Raw genomic sequence first — 19,303 nt, 5'->3', positions numbered from 1 at the left:
ATTAATTTGAATCACAAAATTGTTTAGCGTTTTGGAAAATCTTCATCCATGGACTTTGTTGATTAACATCTGAAGCAATATTTTGTTTAATGTTATCTGGCACGTGTGGCCATTGCCATGAGAGGAATGAACGTTCTGGATGTGGCATCATAGCTAAATGTCTACCGTCTTTAGAAACCAAAGAGCCCATACCATTTTGGGTACCTGATGGATTGAATGGGTAACTTTCAGTGATTTCACCATTATCATCAACATAACGGATTGGTGATAAATTGTTTTTATTAATTTCGTCAATGATTGATTGATCTTCACACCATAATTTACCTTCACCATGTTGAGCCCAAACACCTAATACTGAACCCTCCATACCTTTTAATAAAACTGAATTACTTTGAAGAATTTTAACGTTAACCCATCTTGATTCGAAACGACCAGAAGCATTGTGGATGAAACGTGGTTGTTTGGTTTGTTCAATACCTCTGAATGGAACCCAACCAAGAAGGGCCATTAATTGACAACCATTGCAAAGACCTAATGAGAATGTATCTGGTCTTTGATAGAATGATTCGAATTGTTTTGAAACTGTTGGATTGAAAAGAATTGAACCTGCCCAACCCTTAGCTGAATCCATAACATCACTATAACTGAAACCACCAACAAAAGCTACACCTTTAAATCTTTCATCTAAAATAATATTACCATTTAATAAATCTGACATTGCAACATCATATGATTGGAAACCTGCAAAATGAAAAGCTGCTGCCATTTCTCTATCACCATTTGAACCTTCTTCTCTAATGATTGCAACTTTTGGTGCTTTTGAGGCTAATAAAGCTAATTCTGAACTAACTGGTGAAATATTAAAAGTCATATTATAGTTTGGACCTTTACCTTTACCAACAGCTCTTTTAATAAGATTCTTCATTTCATTTTGAATAAAAGCTGGATTGGCTTGTAATAATTCTAATTGATAACTTGTTTCTTCCCATTTTCTGCAGAGTTCTGGTAATGAAATATCATAAATTAATTGACCATTAACTTTGAGAATAAAGTGATCTTCATTGGCAGAGTTACCACAGGCAGTATTACCAATAATATAGTTTGGAACATTAAATGATTGTAAAATTTCTTGGACTTGTTTAACATTTGATTTTTTAACTTCAATGACAGCACCTAATTCTTCAGAGAATAATAATTTAATAATATCCATTGTATCACTGGCACCATTACATAATTCTTTTGGTAAGTCAATATTCATACCTCTGTTACCTGATAATGACATTTCAACGAGGGTAGTAATTAAACCACCATCACTTCTATCGTGACCTGCTGATAAGAGTTTTGATTTGACGAGTTTTTGAACAGCACAAAAAGTATTTTTAATTAATTTGGTATCGTGATGTGGTTGGTCATTACCGATTTGACTATAGACTTGAGTGAGTGCTGAGCCACCAATGAAATTATTTCCACAACCTAAATCTAAATAAATGATAGCACTGTCATCAGCTGATGATAATTTGAGATCTGGAGTTATTGTAAGAGTAACATCGTCACATGGAACATAAGTTGAAACTACTAAAGCTCCTGGTGCCTTAACAAGTTCTTGGGTACCATCAATCTTTGGAGCTTTTGCGGCCATTGAAAGTGAGTCTTTACCACCATCGATAGCAATTCCAAGTTCTACCATGGCATCATGCATTTCGACAGCAGCATCATAAAGTTCTGAGCCTTCACCTTTGAGTTTAGCAGCCCACATCCAATTACCGCTACATTTAACATCACTTAAATCGGTAATACTTGCCCACATAAGATTGGTTAAAGCTTCACCAACAGTTAAATAAGCCATTGATTTAGCTGAAAGGAAACCTTTGATTGGTTGTTCACCAATTGAAGTAGCAGCACCGGTTTTGCTGAAATAACTAGATGCAATAACGGCAACATTTGAAACTGGACAATGAAGTGGACCACATGCTTGTTGTCTAGCAACTAAACCAGTAACGGCTCTATCAACTTTATTAATGAGGAAACGTTTTGAACCAACTGAAAGTAATTTTAATACTCTATCCAATGATTCATTGAATGCAGATTGTTTGTTTTGTAATATTTCGCTTGGTAATGCAAATGGTTGTAAAGTTTTGTTAACACGTTCAAGAATAAAGGTTTTTGGTGGCATTTTTTGTAAAACTTTTTCTAATGGTAAATTAACTGGGGTTTCACCATCTTTAGTAATTAATTGAGCATAACCATCACCGGTAACATCACCAACAAAAGCAATTGGAAGTCTTTCTCTCTTTGAAATTTTTTCGAGATATTCTTTATCTTGTTGTTTAATGAGAATGGCATCTTGTTCTTGATATTCAGCACCCCAAATTTCCATGGCTGATAATGTTGGATCACCTAAATTGAAACGATCTAAATAAATTTTAGCACCAAGTGGATCAGCAATTTCCTTTAAAACATTACCAGCACCACCAGCACCTTGATCGTGGACACTAACAATTGGGTTCTTTTGACCATGGATTTCAGATTCAACACAGCCTCTAATAATTCTATTTAATTTTTGACCCATTTCAGCATCCCCTCTTTGGACTGCAGAGAAATCTAATTCTTGTTTATTGTCACCACCGACCATTGATGATGCAGAACCACCACCCATACCAATTCTATAAGCTGGGCCACCAGCTTTAACAACGACCATACCAACCTCTGGTTGCTCTTTCTTTAAATGACGTGAATCCATGAAACCGATACCACCTGAAAACATGATTGGCTTGATCCATTCTCTTCTTTCACCATTTGGTAAAGTGTTACCATATGAACGGGTGAAACCAATAATAACTGGTTCACCAAATTTGTTACCATAATCTGAAGCACCATTTGAGGCCTCAATTTCAATTTTCAATGGGGTAGCTAAATTGAATGGGTATTGATAGTTTTTATCTTCCCATGGTAATTCGTAACCTGGAATATTTAAATTACCAACACAATAACCAACTGTACCTGCAACAACTAATGAACCTCTACCTGTAGCATGTGTATCTCTGAGTCTACCACCAGTACCTGTTTCAGCTCCTGGGAATGGTGCAACACCTGATGGGAAATTATGTGTTTCAGCTGTGAAAATAATTGGTTGATCTCTTTGGCCTTCAATGTATTCAGATGCTTGAACTGGTGATTTTGGTACTAAAACTTTAGTTTCAAAACCTTTAATACTACTTGAATTATCTGAAAATGCAATTAATGAGTTTTGTGGATTTGCTTTTAATGTATCTTTAACAATTTGGAATAATGTTTTATCTGATTTTTTACCATCAATAATTAAATTACCATTAAAAAACCAATGTCTAAAAATAATTTTAAAATAAAAAAAATATAAAAAAAAATTAATATTTATAAAATTAATAATAAAGATTAAATAAAAAAATATTACCTTGAATGTTCACTATTTGATTGACCAATATCAAAGCATTCAACATCACTTGGATTACGTTTTAAATAATTTTGGAAAAGATCGGTGTAAAGAGCTAAATCTTGGTCATCAAAAGCCAAACCCATTTCAACATTAATTCTTTCTAAAGCAGCACGGCCTTCCTCCATGACTGGGATATGAGTAAAAGGCTTTGGGGTTATACCGGTATCAAAAGATTCAATTGGGGCACCATAGTAACATTCTGTCATTTTGTCGTGAATAGAGTCGATGAATTGTTGTAATTGAGCTTCATCCATTTTACCTGAATCACTTATAGTTCTAATTAAATAACGTCTTGAACGTTCAATTCTTTTGACAGCACTTAAATTACATGATTGGCAAATTGAAGTAGCATTAGTTGAATAGGTTGTTGTAAAATTCATACGTGGACCAACTTCGACAATTTGACCATTACCACTGTGTTTATTATTATTTATATTGTCTAAAAATGAAACATTTATTGAAAAGTTCTCTGGTTCGAATGTTTCTGATAACAACCATACCAATGTTTTTAGTTCTTGTTCATTTAATTTATAATTATCGCTATATTCAACATTAAAACAATATTCAGTTTCGATTGATTCTATTGAAATATTATATTGTTTTTTTAAATTTTCTTTTAATAATTGAACTTGATACTCTGAAAGAGCTGGTTTTCTATAAAAATGTTGAATTGCCATCTTTTTATTTGAAATATATATATACCTTTAATAAAAAAAAGAGTTAATTAATTATTTCTTTACATTTTTTTTTTTTTTAAAAAAATTAATCTTTTTTTTTTTTTCGTAAATTACGCACGGATACTGGACGCCTCTTCAAAAAAAATAAAAAAAATAAAAAAACGATTACAAAAAAATGCGAAAAATGAACAAACAATACTTACTTTTATATTATTTATTTATTTTTATTACTATTTATTATTTTTTAGATTTGATAGTAATAATAAAAAAAAAGGGGGAAATGAAATTAAAAAATTAAAAATTAAAAAATTAATTTAAAAAAAAAAAAAATTAAATTAAAATTAAAAAAAAAAAAAAATGTAGAGATTATATCTTTTTCTATTAATAAAAAAAAAATTATTTATATTCAAATAATCTCGAATGATTGTACTAACAATGTAATAATATTGTTATATTTGTAAAACAAAGATTCCCCATAAAAAAAAAAAAAAAAAGAAAAAAAAAAAAATTAAATAATAAAATAATTAAAAAATAAAATTAAAAAAAAAAAAAAAATAAAAAAAAAAAAAATATTTTGGTTAGAGCCGAAGGCTAAATATATATATCTTTAGGCCCTATTTAAAATAAAAAAAAACAAACACATTTTCTTTTTTTGTTATTATTGTTACTATTTTTCTTTATTAATTATATCAAATTATTTATGTGTGTGTATTGTGTAGGTGTTTTTTTAGCCCAAAATTGGTTTTTAATTTTTTAAAAAAGCTGCTTTTATTACTATTTGTGTATGTTATTCCGTGTATTCCTATTTTGGCTTCAGTTGGTGATTGTGATTGTGATAACGATAACGATTGCATATTGCTTTCTATTTTTTTTCTTTTGTTTAATTCCCTATTTTCAAATTCTTCTATTGTTTCTATTAATAAATGAAATGCCGATGTGATGGAGTTTGAATCATTTTGAAAAGTTGTTGTATAAGGTATACCTAACTTTTGTTTCATTCTTTGTATATCGGCAATATTAAATTCGAATCTTCCAAACTCGTTTGATATCCCAATTAAAATAATCGGTACTTTTTTATTTCTATTTTCATTTATTAAATTATAATAATATTCGATATTTTCCCCAGTCTTTTTAGTTGTTAACGAAAACGTTAGAATAAATGCATCACTTTGTCGAATTGTATCTATAGATAATTTACAGATTAATAGTAATAATAGGAATAAATAATAGTTATAATGGTTAGTATTATAATAATTGTTAATAATAATATTAAAATAACAAAGAAATGAATAAAAATAGAAATATTATATTACCTAAATAGTTTTTATTTGAAATATCTAAAAATAAAAATTAAGAATTAAAAAAATAAAAATTTAATAAAATTTTGTTGGGTATTATTTTTATTATAATTTGGGTGTATTTTAGTTACCAGTATCACTTAATATAAAGTTGTATTCCCTTTTATAATAAATATATTTATAAGATTTATTAATTTCCATTGTATCATCATTATACCAATCACAGAGTGAATTTGTAAATATTCTAATTAAATCAGATTGATTTGATTCTATATCACCCAATAAACATACATTTATAGTTTTACTCATTGTTGTTGGTTTATTTAAATGTAGGTATTTATTATTATTATTATTATTATTATTTTTATTTATTTTATATATTGTTAAATTATTAAAACTACAAATTTTATTTCTGTTGTTTTAAAAGATAATTATATGTAATTTTTTTTTATTTTTTTTTTAATACACTAACTGTATTACAAATAAAAAAAAAAAAAATTTGAAAAATAAAAATAAAATAAATACAACCCCCCCCCCCTCTATGATTAATTTGGTATAAATTGTAGTTATAATTGCTATTTTATATGTGTTTTTATGTGTGTTTTTAGAAGTAAAAAAAAAAAAAAAAAAAAAAAAAAAAAAAAACGTTGGATGGTTACCAGTTTATCTTCCTATCCTTTTTTTTTTTATTTATGCCCCAATAAAAAAAATATAAATATAAATAAATAATTAAAATAAATAATTAAAATAAAAAAACAAATAAAAAAACAAAACAAAAAAAAGTGGATTTGTTGTTGGTTAGCAAAAAAAAACCCACTTTTTTTTTTTTTTCTTTTTTTTTTTTTTTTAATTTATTTATTTATTTATTATTTAATATCATTATTATTGCTCATATTAATTGTTATTTTTATTATTATTAAAATTACCTCATCTAAACTTTAGTATTATAGTTTTTTAAAAGCTTTTTTTTTTTTTATAAAATTAAAACATTTTTTTTTTTTTTCATTTCTTTTAAAATTAAAGTTTTTTTTTAATAATAGTGTTTAGATAAATAATAATAATGAACAATATTATAAACTATTGCTATAATAGATGTTTTAATAGTAATAATGCTTCAGATAATAAATCAGATAATAAATCAAATAATAATAACAATATCTCCGATAATTGCAGTACAAGTCCTAAAAAAACCAGTATAACAATAAATTTAAAACCTGATAGTGAAAGCGATAATTCCGAAAATAATATCATCAAAGCCCCCAGTGGTTACATAGAAAACAATCAAAATGAAAAAGAGTATATTTTAGAAAGTTGTGTTTGTAACAGTGGAAAGAAATATGAAATTATATGTACTGATTGCCATCAATTACTATGCACATTATGTAACAGTACCCATATAAAGCATAAATTATTAAAGATTGAAATAAATTCAATTGTATTTCAAAAAATTTTAAAATCAAATCAAAATCTAATGTTATTAGAAAATGCAAAATCAAATTTTTGTAAAGTAGAGGAATTAATAATGAAAAATCAAGATTTAAATAACAACAGCCCAGAGTTAGATCAATATATGGAATTTATAGATTTAGCAATTAAAAATGTTATAGTAGAAAATGAAAATGTAATCAGAATTTAATTAAATAAAAAAATAAAAAATAAAAAATAAAAAATAAAAAATTAAAAATAAAAAATTAAAAATAAAAAATAAAAAAATAAAAAAGAAATAAAAAAAGAAAGAAACAAAAATAATTTTAATTTTAACAATTGTCAAAATTAAAATATAAAATAGAATTAAGATTCTATTTTTTAAAAAAAAATTTAAAATAAATAAATAAACAAAAAAAAAAAAGTAATAGTTATTTAATTTTTTTAAAAAAAATATTTTTTATTTCTTATTTTTATTTATTTAATTAGGTTTTATTTTATTTTATATTATTTATTTATTTATTTAAATTGTATTATTAATTTTTCATATATACTTTAATAATAACAAAGACCCCCCCTCTTCTTTTTTTTTTTTTTTTTTTTTTTTTTTTTTTTAGATTTGAAAATTTACAAAAACAGTACTAGTACTATAGACAAGCTCTGATATTTACACCCATATTTCTTAATTTATTTGATTTTTGATTACTGTTGTTAAAAAACTTATATATAGTTTCAATAAATGCAAAAAGGTGTATAGTGAGGATGATTCTATGGAATCTTGTTTGCAAAACATTTTCTTGTAATAGTGTCTGATATCTTTAGAGATGGTTTCATCTTGGTCACCGGCTATACATGATTGCAATTTGAACATTTCATACTGGATATAAAAAATTGATCTTAAATCTTCCTTTTTATTATTATTATTGTTTTTTTTGTTATTGTTTTCGCATAAAACTTTATCAGTATCTTCTATTAAATTTTCAAATTTATTTCTTACATATTGACCAACATCTTTATTTGAATATTTAATTTGAAATTCTAATAAATCCGTTTGAATATTTATAAAAATTGATGGTGAAAAATTTTTAATTGGGTCAAGTTGGTTTATTCTCACATTGATTTTATTGATTTTATTATGTTTTTCATTTATTATATTATTTTCATCTACAAATGGTTGTTCCCCTTCACTAAAGTCCTCTTCATCAATGTCCATATAATCTTCTTCATCGTTGATATTGTTAATATGGTCGTTTTCGATATCGTTTAATTGTTGGGCATATTGATTTCTATTATAGTGGTGATTTCTTATTGATGGTTCAACATTGAAAATAGAAATTGGTGCCATTTTAAAAATTGGGTTTTACAGATATTTTTAATATTTTTTTTAAAATTTTTTTTTTTTTTTGATATTAAATTTTTTTATAAGATATTTTGACAATCACAATTTTTGAAATGAACTATTTTATTATAAAAAAAAAAATAAAAAATAAAAAAAAAATTAGTTTTTTTTTACAATAAATAATTATTTTTATTATATTTACAGATAATAATTTTTAAATCACAAAAATAAATTTGAAAATCAAATAAATATAAATAGGAAAGAGAGTTATATTTATAGTTATTTATAGATTATGATAAGAAAGAGATATATAAAATAAGCGTAGATTATATACACAATTATTTAATATTTAAATTTAAATAAACAAAAACAATTCAATTGAAATTTTAACTTGTTTTTTTTCTACTTTTTATTTTTTTTATTATAATTAATATTTTTTTTTTTTTTTAATAATATTAATTTTAACTACTCTCCTTTTATATACTAGTGTGTGTTGAGAGTTTGTGTTAGGGTTGAGTTTTGTGTGTTTTTTTTTTTATTTTTTCTTTTTGATTATGATTAACACAACAACTCCATATTAATTAATTATTGTTGGTATACCTCCATTATAAAAAAAAAATTAAAAAAAAATTAAAAAAACACTGCTCTAGCCAAACAAATTTCCAAAATACCCCCATTAATTGTGTTGTTGTGATATATATTCAATTTATTTTTCAATTTTTTTTTTTTAAAAAAAAAAAAAAAAAATTCACACACTGCAATATGGGGGTTAATTATGGTGTTTTTTTTTGGTTAGGGTGTTGTGCGTTCATTATAGATTTAATTTAAAAAAAAAAAAATACCAAATTAAAAAAAAAATTTAAAAAAATTATTTTAAAATAATTAAAAAAATATTGAAAAAAAAAAAAAAAAAAAAAAAACAAAATATAATTTATAAACACATATTCACACACAACATAACAACACACACATTTATAGTAAATAACATAAAAAAAGAAAACAAAACATTGTTTTTTAATTGGTATAACATCAAATATATTTTACATTTATATTTATATTTACATATATATTCATATTTTACAAATATATACTTTTTTTTTTTATATAATCATTACTCTCTTCTTAGTTTATATTTGGTAAAAAAAAAAAAAATAAAAAAAAAAAAAAATAAAAAAAAAAAAAGAAATATAAAATTTTTTTTTTCAAATAACAAAGAAAAATAAATTTTTTTTTTTTTTGATATATTTGATTTAAAAAAAAAAAATAGAAAGAAAAATTCTAGATTTATAGGGATGTTGGTTATAAAAACAATGAACATCAATTTTTAAATTTAATTGTATTTTTTTTATATTTATTTTTATTTTTTTTATTTTTAAATTTTAAATGTATGTGCCCTACCTATAATTTATGATTATCTATTTTAAATGTATGTGCCCTACCTATAATTTATGATTATCTATTTTAAAATATTAATACTTTTTAAATTTTATAGTTTCTGTTTATTTATATAAATGATAATATTTAACAATAGTTTTATGAATAATTCAACAGAAATCAAAGAAGATCAAAAATATAATTTCGAATCAATGATACCAAATAATAATAACAATAGTAATATAAATAATAATATAAATAGTAATAATAATAACAATAATAATAATAATAATAATAATAATAATAACAATAGTAATAATAATAATAATCATATAAATTTAGATAATACTATTAAAAATATAAATGATGATTATGAAAAGGTATAGTTTTTAAAAAAAATCAAATAAAAAAAGAAAATAATTTCTAATAAAAGTTTTTTATATAGGGTTTTATGGTATTTGGTGTTAATAATATAAATAATTTTAATAGTAATAATGATGGGGAAAAAGATAATATAGAGGAAAATACAAGTAATAATAAAAGGAAAAATTTCCTGCTGCCCTTATTACCACTATCGTTAATAAACAATAATAATATAATGAATAATTCAATAAATCAAACAATTCCTATGCAAATACAGAATAGTGGAGGTAATAATAATAATAATAACAATAACAATAACAATAATAATAATAATAATAGTAATAATATTAGTAATGGTAATAATATTAATAATATCAATCAAAATAATTTAAATAGTAGTATAGTTTTATCACCACTTTCTACATTTAGCTCGACAATACCATTTTTACCAACTACCATTACGAATAATAATAATAATAATAATAGTTCAACAGTACCTTCATTAACAGCACATAATTCTTTTAAGATAAAATTACCAACAAATACACCATCAACATCACTTTTAACCACATTTCCAAATTTATCACCCAGAATGTCAAATATTCCTATTTCACCTCGATTATCAAATATCCCAATTTCACCACGTCTAGCTAATGCAGTTCCAATATCACCCCGAATGTCTATTGCAGTACCAATATCTCCTCGATTAACAAGTGTTGTTCCATTGTCACCTAGAGTAACCAATAATACTGCTGTAGTACCTTTATCTCCTCGGATAAATACTGCCCCATTATCACCAAGAAATCCTCCTCCTGTTGCTAAAAAAGGAAAATTACTATTATCACCTTTAAAAATTTCAGTTCCAAAACCAATTGCCCCTGATAACAATAAAAGTTTTGAATATGTTATTAGTCAAATTGATGAAACCATTTATTATGGAAGTAAAACGCCAGCAGCAAATATGGATTATCTTAAACAGGTTGGAATTACACACATCTTAAACTGTGCCGGTGATACTTGCGAAAACCATTTCCCAGTCGATTTCAAATATAAAACACTGTATCTTCGTGACCGAAATGAAGAAGATATTAGATGTTACTTTAATCATATTATAGATTTTTTTAATACTGTAATACAAGATAATGGGAAACTTTATATCCATTGCTACCGTGGGGTATCTAGAAGTTGTACTTTTGTTTTGTTATATTTAATGTGGAGGAACAAATGGAATTGGGAAACTGCTTTAGAATTCACCACATCAGTTAGAGATATTAGCTATCCAAATCTTAGTTTTCTTTTACAGCTTATTGATTGGCAAGATTATTGGTTTAAAGCAAATAAAAATAAATTTGCCAATGGTAGTAATAATATCAACAGCAACAGCAACAGCAGCAGCAACAGCAACAGTAGTAGAATAAAACCATTAAATAATAGCATAAATGGTTTAAATTTAAGTAATAATAGTATTAATAATAATAGTAATAATAGTATAGATGATGCAAATAAAAGTAATGGTGGCAAATATAAGCATTTAGATGGTTTAAAAGAAAATGGTTTAATTCAAACATTGCCATCTCTCTATATAATGAAGCATATTAAAGGGGATTTTATTTTACCAAAGCATATAAAACCAATGGAAAGTTATTTATCCTTTGATTCCAACTCATGTTACATTCTTCGAACATTTGAAGGCATTTATCTATGGATTGGTTATAATGGTGAAGAGTTTTTAGATTCAGCGACCGAAGCTATTCTACAATTTCAATCTTATGAAGGTGACTCTTTAAAGGTAATTCATTTTAAACAAGGAAATGAAAATCTAAATAGTATAGAATTTAATTATTTTAAACAAATTTTAGATGAAAATAGTATTAATAATAATAATAATAATAATAATAATACTATTCAAAATTAAATAATTTTTTTGTAATAATAATTGTAGTAATAGCAACAACAACAATAATAATAATAATTATAGTATTATAATAGTATAGTCATACAACTATTTTATCAATAATGTAAATAGAGAGTGTAAATAAATTAATTTTTATTGTGCAATTTTACCCCTTCAAAAAATCAACATAGTAAAAATTAATATATATAATAATAATAATAATAATAAAATAATACAAAGTTTATAAAAATGAAAATAGTATTTGTATTAGAATTTAAAATTTAAATTCTTTAAAAAAAAAAAAATTATAAAAATTAAAAAAATAAAAATTTTATTTGTTTAATTTATAGTTAATTATTTACATTTATTTTGTTTTATTTTTTAGATTGAATGGCTATAACTTTATATTCTATTTTTACAATTTGGACAGATGTTTTTATGACTTTCAAACCATCTTCTTGCACAATAGTTATGCATTAAGGTATCACATTCATTATTTGGGCATTTTATAAATTCATCCTAAAGTAAAATGATGTTTTGTTAGTTTTTAAAATTTAAAAATAAGGTATGATTATAATTTTATATTACCTTAACTATTAATAATTTGGAGTGACACAATGAACATTCATTTAGATCACGAAGTAATGGTTCTAAGTCCATTAAAGCTCTATTGGAAAAAGTTAAATATCTTGATTCTGAAAATCTAAACCAACCATCTTCTATAAATGATTGCAATTGAAGATCTGGGTCATTAATTTTTAAACCTCTTGATAATTCAAAGGCTTCACTTCTTTTAATTCCACCTTTAGATTCTAAAATTTTATTGAACTATAAAAATAAATAAATAAAAGGTTAGTGTTATTATTATTATTATTTAAAAAGTAAATTGGGAATTAAGGATTGTACAATGTTTCTAAAAAAGGATATTGCTTCGTTTGAATAATTTGATGCTAACTTGGATAATTCATCAGACTTTAAATTTACAATTGCAAAATCAAAACTTTCATTGTTTTTAATTTGTCGAATTTTCATACTATAGTCTGCAATATATTGGTTGATTGTGTTTACATATTCGATGGGTGTATATTTATGATGATGAATCCTGTTTATTTCATTCACCATCGCTGTTAAAACTTTACCCTGAATATATCTACATTTTATAAATTGTTGTAAAAGTGCTATATGTGCATTTCCATATTCTATATCATTATCTACCACTCCATGATTGCCATATCTTGACATTGTTATATAAATTTTAAAATATTTAAAAAAAAATGAAAATTAAAATTTAAAAATAATAAAAAAAATTAAAATTTAAAAAAAAAAAAAAAAATTTAAATAATTTGGCAATTTTTTTTTTGGGTCGAAAATTGTTGTTTTTAACCATGCATATGTATTATTTATTATTTTTTATTATTACTATTATTTGTTTTAATCATTATTTACAATAAAAGGATTGATATTTTGGGTTGATTGAATTTGGTTATAGCAGGCTGTGCATACTCTAACAGGAGTATTGATTCTAAATTTTTTAATTGGAATTTTATGATTGGCGCAGTTTTCGCAAAAAATTTTTCCACAGTTATGACAATGAGTTCTAATCTTCATTACATGTAATAAACTAAAAGGCTGTTTACAATCCATACATGCATTGGGGGCTGATGAGAATGGTAATTCACGTGGTGGAATAAAGCTAAAAGGTAAATGACGATGAATAAAATTAATAGCCTCTTGAATACCATCTTCTTTTTCTAAAAGTTTAGAAATTTTAGAAACTCTACCAACTATTGAAGAGTCATTTAGAACTGATATAATAGTTGATGATAGTTGTTTTGCGTTTAATTGATCGAATGATATTGCTGTACCTATACCTGTTTCTTTAATTCTTTCACCCCAAAAGAATTGATCACCAAAGAATGGAATGATAATAGTTGGTTTGCTGGCATATAAACCTGCAGCTGTTGTACCAGCTCCACCATGATGAATAACCAATGATACTTTTTTAAATAACCAGCTATGATCAATTGGTTTCTTTAATAAATAAATCATTGATGATGATGAGCCTTCTATTGAGTTAGGTGTTTCTTCCAAACTGAGACCACCCCAACCTTGAGATATAATAGCTCTTTTACCTGATAATTTGATTGCCTCGACTAATAGCTGGGATAGTGCATTTGGATTTTCAATTACAATACTACCAAAACCTATATAAATTGGTGGGTCTTCTTCATTTTTTAAGAAATCTAGTAAGTCTTGTGGTGCTTGTTCATCGTGGGAAGAATTTTTTAATACCCAGTACCCTGTAATATCAATTTCTCCGGACCAATCGGGTGGTTTTGGAACCAAATATTTACTAAAGCAATATAGATATGGCATTCTAATAGTTTCATTGATTGACACAGATGAGTTCCATGCTGGTATTTTAAGGGTTTCGGTTCTCCATTGGTTAATTTGGCCGCTTATTGGTTGCCAAAGAATTTTTTCCATCATAACATGTGTCGCTATGTTGAAAACACCGCCCATTTGATGAGCTGCAAAAGGAGCAAATGGATTTGGGTACACTCTAGTTCTGGTGAATGGCATAGTAAAAGAGTTAAAGAATGGTATTTGAAGAGCTTCAGCAATATGTGGTCCAGCGAAGCAACCAGGTGTTGCAATTAAAACTTCAGAACCTTGTGCAGCTTCCCAACATGTTAATAAAAGATCATCTATAAATGATCTAAATCTGTGTAACGCTTCTTTAATAAATCTTGGTGTAAATATACCATTTCTAACGCAAAGATCCATAAGCTCTTTAGGATCGCCACCTAAATGTTTATAGTTCAAACCATGATCTTTACTAATCCAATCCCTATATAATTCGTGACTTGCCAATGTAACATAATGACCATAATCTCTTAAACCTAATGCTAGGGCTATATAAGGTTGTACATCACCTCTTGAGCCAATGGTTAAAATTGTAATTTTTAGTGGACGAATTGGAAGAGTTGGAGACTGAATATTTGGTGTTGCTGAATTTAAAGTTGGTGAGGTTAAGGATATGGATGATGATGATACTTGGGATCTTGGGGATAAAAATGAGCTAGATGGAGTATTTGGTGTTGAGGATGTTGGTAAACTTAAATTGATTTTTGGTAGGGTTGTTGGTAATTGTTTTTCATCATTTAATACTGATGGTTGCTCATTGTTTAATTGAATTGGTTGAGGTTTTGGAGTTTGTGATGATTGTTGTTGTTGTTCTGGTTGAATCGGTGGTGATATTAATTGATAGTCTAAAACTGGTGATGATAAATTACTATTTGATTTTTTTGATTTTAACCAGGTATCATGTAAAATTTGATAAACTTTGTTACGGTGGATGAAAGAGGCAAATTGGAAATCTTGTTGGGCTGATGTTGTGATTTTAATTCCATTTGGGATTAAGACAGAGTATTTTTTAATTTCAATTACTTGAGAGAAAGGAATAATAATTGTTCTCTTTTGGAACCCAAATTTGGATCTAAAGCAAATGTGATGATTGCTAATATACAAAAATCCATATTTTAATTGGGCACCTTTAAAATTTGTACAGTTGAACCAAGTGATTAAATTCTCCTCGGCAGGCAAACCCAATTTATTTTTGATTTTGACATTTTCTAATGGGGTAAATATTCCTTCGTTTTCTGTTAATGGGATTTGTTTCCATGTATCTAAAACTAAATTGTAAAAACTATTTAAATTGTTTAATGAGCCAAAAATCCACTTGTGATCATTTGTATGAATTTTTACACATTGATTAAAAAGTAATGCAAATTTTTCTTTGGTGATACTGACAATATCTTCAAATGGAATTAAAGCTTTTCTCATTAAAATCTCTCTTTCTTTTAATTTCTTATCTAATTCGACATTATTATTGTTATCGTCGGTATTGAAATCATCTGAAATATCTGAATCTGAATCCGAGTCCGAGTCTGAGTCCGAATCGTATGTACTTGATGGTGAGTGATTTAAGTTTTGCTTTGAAAGTGGGGATGGATTAAATGCAATATATGATTTTGTTATATATACAGTTCCTTCAACATTTGAATCATATGAATAATAATATAGGGTGCAGTGCTGATGCATTATAACAGTTTCATCTAATGGCAACAATGGGAATATATCGTGAAACTTTGAATTTATATTTGAGTTTTTTTGAATTAAAATTGTTTTTTCATGTTCTGGTAAATTATTAATGTTGGTTTTGCTGATGCTACTTAATGTTGGTGTACTTGAAGATAAAATTGGTGATGTTGACGAAGGAGTTTGGGTATTTGGTATTGTTATTAAATTATTACTATTTTCACTATTATCAATATTATTATTATTATTATTATTATTATTATTATTATTGTCCTCTATAGCTTGGGATTGTGTTAGTTGTGATGTTTGTTGCTGTTGTTGTTGATTATTATTTGATATTGGATCAATGTTATTTGTCGATTTTGATTTCATAAATGGTATATTTTTTGGAATTGGAATAGGTATTGAAAAATTAGGTATTGGTATATTTGCAATTCCAAAGGGAATTTTCCATGATCTAATTCCTGAAGTTTTTTGTTTATTAATTGATGCGATTGGTGGTGCTTGGCCAATTGAGCTGAAGAATATTTTAGAATTTTTATTTTTTAATGGTTCTGTAATCGCACTATAAAAGTTTTCAATATTATCGATATTGTCAAAGTGAAGTATTTCGTAATCGGTTGTATATATTTTAAAGCTTTCTCTATTATCCTTTCTATCTATGGTAATTGCTAAAATATCGGTATCAGGTATAATCAATACACTATCTTCAGAAGAGAAATAAAGTGAGTCATTTGTTGCATATAAAATACCATCATATGAGAACTCTTCATCTTGATAAAATGTGCATGGTGTTTCGGTTATAATATTTACACCTTGAGATAGTTTAAATGTTTTTTGAAATTCGAGCATTTTACGTTGTTTTTCTGAATCGGTAATATGAACTCCACGATTTCTATTCCATATTTTAACCAATAAACTATAAAATTCATTTGACGACGAAACTGGGGTAACTAAACAATTTTCACCCTTCTTTAATGTAAGGCATATTGAATCTGAAAACAATGCTGCATTTGACTCCATTGCAATTGAAACGATATCGTTAAATGAAATTGAGATCTTCAAATTTTTTTGCATTCTATTAATTTCATCATACCAGTGATCTAGTTGCGGTTCTGTATCGAATTGAATTAAATGGATTTGAGTGTTGGTTATAATTTGGAGACATAGAGGTTTACCTGTTTCATCAGGAGATAGTTTATCGACTGTTACAATTTTTGATAATAAAATGGTGCCATTTGGATAGTGAGTTTCTTTTAAAATAGAGTTTTTATACCAACTGATTGAGTCTGTTGTTAAAACGAACCAATATTTACGCCAAAAAAAATCACCCTTCTTTTGAAGATAGTTTTCTAAAACATAATCTTTTGAGACTTGTTGTTGTGGTAAAAATACTAAATAATTTGAAGTAATAATTAAATTGGTAATTGTAAGATGATTATAAAGTAATGTGCATTCGCAGAACCCAAACAATTCACCTGGCTTCGTTATTTTTGTAAAAGAGTCTAATGTTGAAAGTTCCGATAAGAGCTCTTGTCTCATTATTCTATTTTCAGTTTCGTTTTCTGGGATCATTAATAGAGGTGATGATTTAAAATGGCCATCTTCGCTGGATTCTAGCGGTCTTCTTTGTCTTGGAAATGGGGATAATGCTCTATAGCTGTCAAGATCGGTTGTTTCTACTGTTGTTATTGTTTCAGGTGATAGTTCTGATTCAGTTGTTGCTTTTATACCTTCTGGTGTTTCTATATATGTCGTTTCATTTTTTGTTACTCCTGATGATAATTCAACGATCGTTTTAGTTGTTTTGTTTAATTGATCGATATTATCTGCATGGGTTGTATCTATTTTTTTATTATCTTCACTTTTTTGATTATTTTGAATTCTTTCTAAAAAATCTGGATCTAATATATATATATTTGGAGGAGTATATTCAGAATCTAAACTATATTGTTGGCGCTGTTGTTGTATTTGTTGAAATTCTTGTTGTTGTTGTAAAGATAAAGTTAGATGATGATGTGGTTGATTTGGTACACTTCCTCCGCTACCATAGATGGATGCTACTGAGTTAGTGTTATCTAAATCATTTATTATACTATTATTAATATGATTTTCCCCTTCACCTTCTTGTGAATTGATTAGTCTATGATGATTTGATCTTTTTTCGCTTCCAACCGAAGATAAGTTATCTGAATATGATATCTTTTTAAGTTTAATTTCATTAGTAAATGTATAGTTGTTTCTTTTGTAAAATCCAAAATATGAAAAAGAATAAAATTTTTTCAAAGTTTTATTATTATTTTTATTGAAAAAAAAAAAAAAAAAAAAAAAAAAAAATATTTAAAATGTAATATTTGATATAATGCTATATATTGATTTATTATACACAATTCTATTGAGACTAATTATTATTTTAAACAAACAAAACTATTATAAATAAAATAAAAAAAATATTATTGAAAAAAAAGAATAAAATAAATTAAAATAAATAATTTAAATTTAATTAAATAAAATTAAATTTAACTAAATAGAATTATGAATAAAATTATATTGATGTTATATTTTATTTTATTATTTATTAAAACACATAATTGTTATTATTATTATTACTATTGCGTATTATAAAATAATTTTTATAAATTTTATTTTTTATAATTGAATAAAAGAATAGTTGAAACGGTAAGTGAGATTATTTATTATTATTTTTTAAAATTATTTTGTGTAGTAACTATAGTCATAGTGTGGATATAGATGAATTTAAATTATTCATTTTTATTTTAAAAAATAATAAAATTATTATTTTTCATCTTTTAGATAAATAAAAAATAATTTTAAAAAAATAATTTTTAAAATAAAAATGTCCATACCCCATCCTTTATAAATTTAGGAAATAAAAGCAACAATTAGAAAAATACAATTAACACACAAAAAACTGTGACTTTGAAATCAAATTAATTCTAAATTTTAATAATACTATTAAATAACTTTTCCCACAAACAACAAAATAATCTTTAAATAATATTTAAAATAAATTATTGTTTGTTTTTGTTATCTATTTAAAAAAAGTTATCACAAATTTGTTATAGATGTTTTTTTTTTTTTTTGGGGGTGTTTTTAAAAATAAAAGACAAACCTAAATCGAAATAGGTATTTATAAATAAATAAATAAATAAACAAAATAAATAAAAATAATAAAGACCTAATTAAAAATAAAACTTTACCTAAAAACAAAACAAAACTAAAAAAAAAAGATAAAATTAATAAAAACTTACCTGTCTTAATAGTTGGGATGTATTTAAACTTTTTGAATCGAAATCATCCATTCCTTTTTATTTCATAAATTGATGTTTTTGTGTTATA

At 25.2% G+C, this 19,303-nt stretch overlaps 7 protein-coding genes across 7 annotated transcripts; 2 read left to right on the top strand and 5 right to left on the bottom strand.

Annotated features, from left to right (window-relative positions):
* Window position 1: 1 nt before the first annotated feature.
* DICPUDRAFT_58348 (phosphoribosylformylglycinamide synthase) lies at window positions 2-4,149 on the bottom strand (the record flags this gene model as incomplete). The annotated part of the gene is made up of 2 exons (XM_003293150.1): window positions 2-3,344; window positions 3,431-4,149. The coding sequence occupies 2 exons, from the start codon at window positions 4,147-4,149 to the stop codon at window positions 2-4; spliced, it is 4,062 nt and encodes a 1,353-aa protein (XP_003293198.1).
* Window positions 4,150-4,803: 654 nt separating this feature from the next.
* DICPUDRAFT_93001 (uncharacterized protein) lies at window positions 4,804-5,863 on the bottom strand. Its single transcript, XM_003293149.1, has 3 exons — window positions 5,579-5,863; window positions 5,463-5,486; window positions 4,804-5,332 (listed from the first exon to the last, which is right to left on the bottom strand). Exons 1-3 carry the CDS (start codon window positions 5,754-5,756, stop codon window positions 4,848-4,850), a joined length of 687 nt encoding a protein of 228 aa, XP_003293197.1. The 5' UTR covers window positions 5,757-5,863; the 3' UTR covers window positions 4,804-4,847.
* Window positions 5,864-6,453: 590 nt separating this feature from the next.
* DICPUDRAFT_93000 (uncharacterized protein) lies at window positions 6,454-7,250 on the top strand. The gene has a single exon (XM_003293154.1). The coding sequence runs from the start codon at window positions 6,508-6,510 to the stop codon at window positions 7,081-7,083; it is 576 nt and encodes a 191-aa protein (XP_003293202.1). The 5' UTR covers window positions 6,454-6,507; the 3' UTR covers window positions 7,084-7,250.
* A 304-nt stretch (window positions 7,251-7,554) lies between these two features.
* On the bottom strand, window positions 7,555-8,217 carry DICPUDRAFT_158004 (uncharacterized protein; the record flags this gene model as incomplete). The annotated part of the gene is made up of 1 exon (XM_003293148.1): window positions 7,555-8,217. The coding sequence occupies one exon, from the start codon at window positions 8,215-8,217 to the stop codon at window positions 7,555-7,557; it is 663 nt and encodes a 220-aa protein (XP_003293196.1).
* A 1,505-nt stretch (window positions 8,218-9,722) lies between these two features.
* DICPUDRAFT_158003 (uncharacterized protein) lies at window positions 9,723-11,863 on the top strand (the record flags this gene model as incomplete). The annotated part of the gene is made up of 2 exons (XM_003293153.1): window positions 9,723-9,965; window positions 10,031-11,863. The coding sequence occupies 2 exons, from the start codon at window positions 9,723-9,725 to the stop codon at window positions 11,861-11,863; spliced, it is 2,076 nt and encodes a 691-aa protein (XP_003293201.1).
* A 381-nt stretch (window positions 11,864-12,244) lies between these two features.
* DICPUDRAFT_83769 (uncharacterized protein) lies at window positions 12,245-13,084 on the bottom strand (the record flags this gene model as incomplete). Its single annotated transcript, XM_003293147.1, has 3 exons — window positions 12,245-12,361; window positions 12,431-12,670; window positions 12,749-13,084. 3 exons carry the CDS (start codon window positions 13,082-13,084, stop codon window positions 12,245-12,247), a joined length of 693 nt encoding a protein of 230 aa, XP_003293195.1.
* A 118-nt stretch (window positions 13,085-13,202) lies between these two features.
* Window positions 13,203-19,266, bottom strand: DICPUDRAFT_95768 (uncharacterized protein; the record flags this gene model as incomplete). Its single annotated transcript, XM_003293146.1, has 5 exons — window positions 13,203-16,041; window positions 16,168-17,508; window positions 17,677-17,772; window positions 17,809-18,145; window positions 19,216-19,266. 5 exons carry the CDS (start codon window positions 19,264-19,266, stop codon window positions 13,274-13,276), a joined length of 4,593 nt encoding a protein of 1,530 aa, XP_003293194.1. The 3' UTR covers window positions 13,203-13,273.
* Between the last annotated feature and the right edge of the window lie 37 nt (window positions 19,267-19,303).

Source organism: Dictyostelium purpureum (genome assembly GCF_000190715.1).
Source record: "Dictyostelium purpureum unplaced genomic scaffold DICPUscaffold_403, whole genome shotgun sequence".
Taxonomy (NCBI): Eukaryota; Evosea; class Eumycetozoa; order Dictyosteliales; family Dictyosteliaceae; genus Dictyostelium; species Dictyostelium purpureum.
The sequence above is the reverse complement of the archived record's forward strand: the minus strand, read 5'-3'. Positions and strand labels throughout refer to the sequence as shown.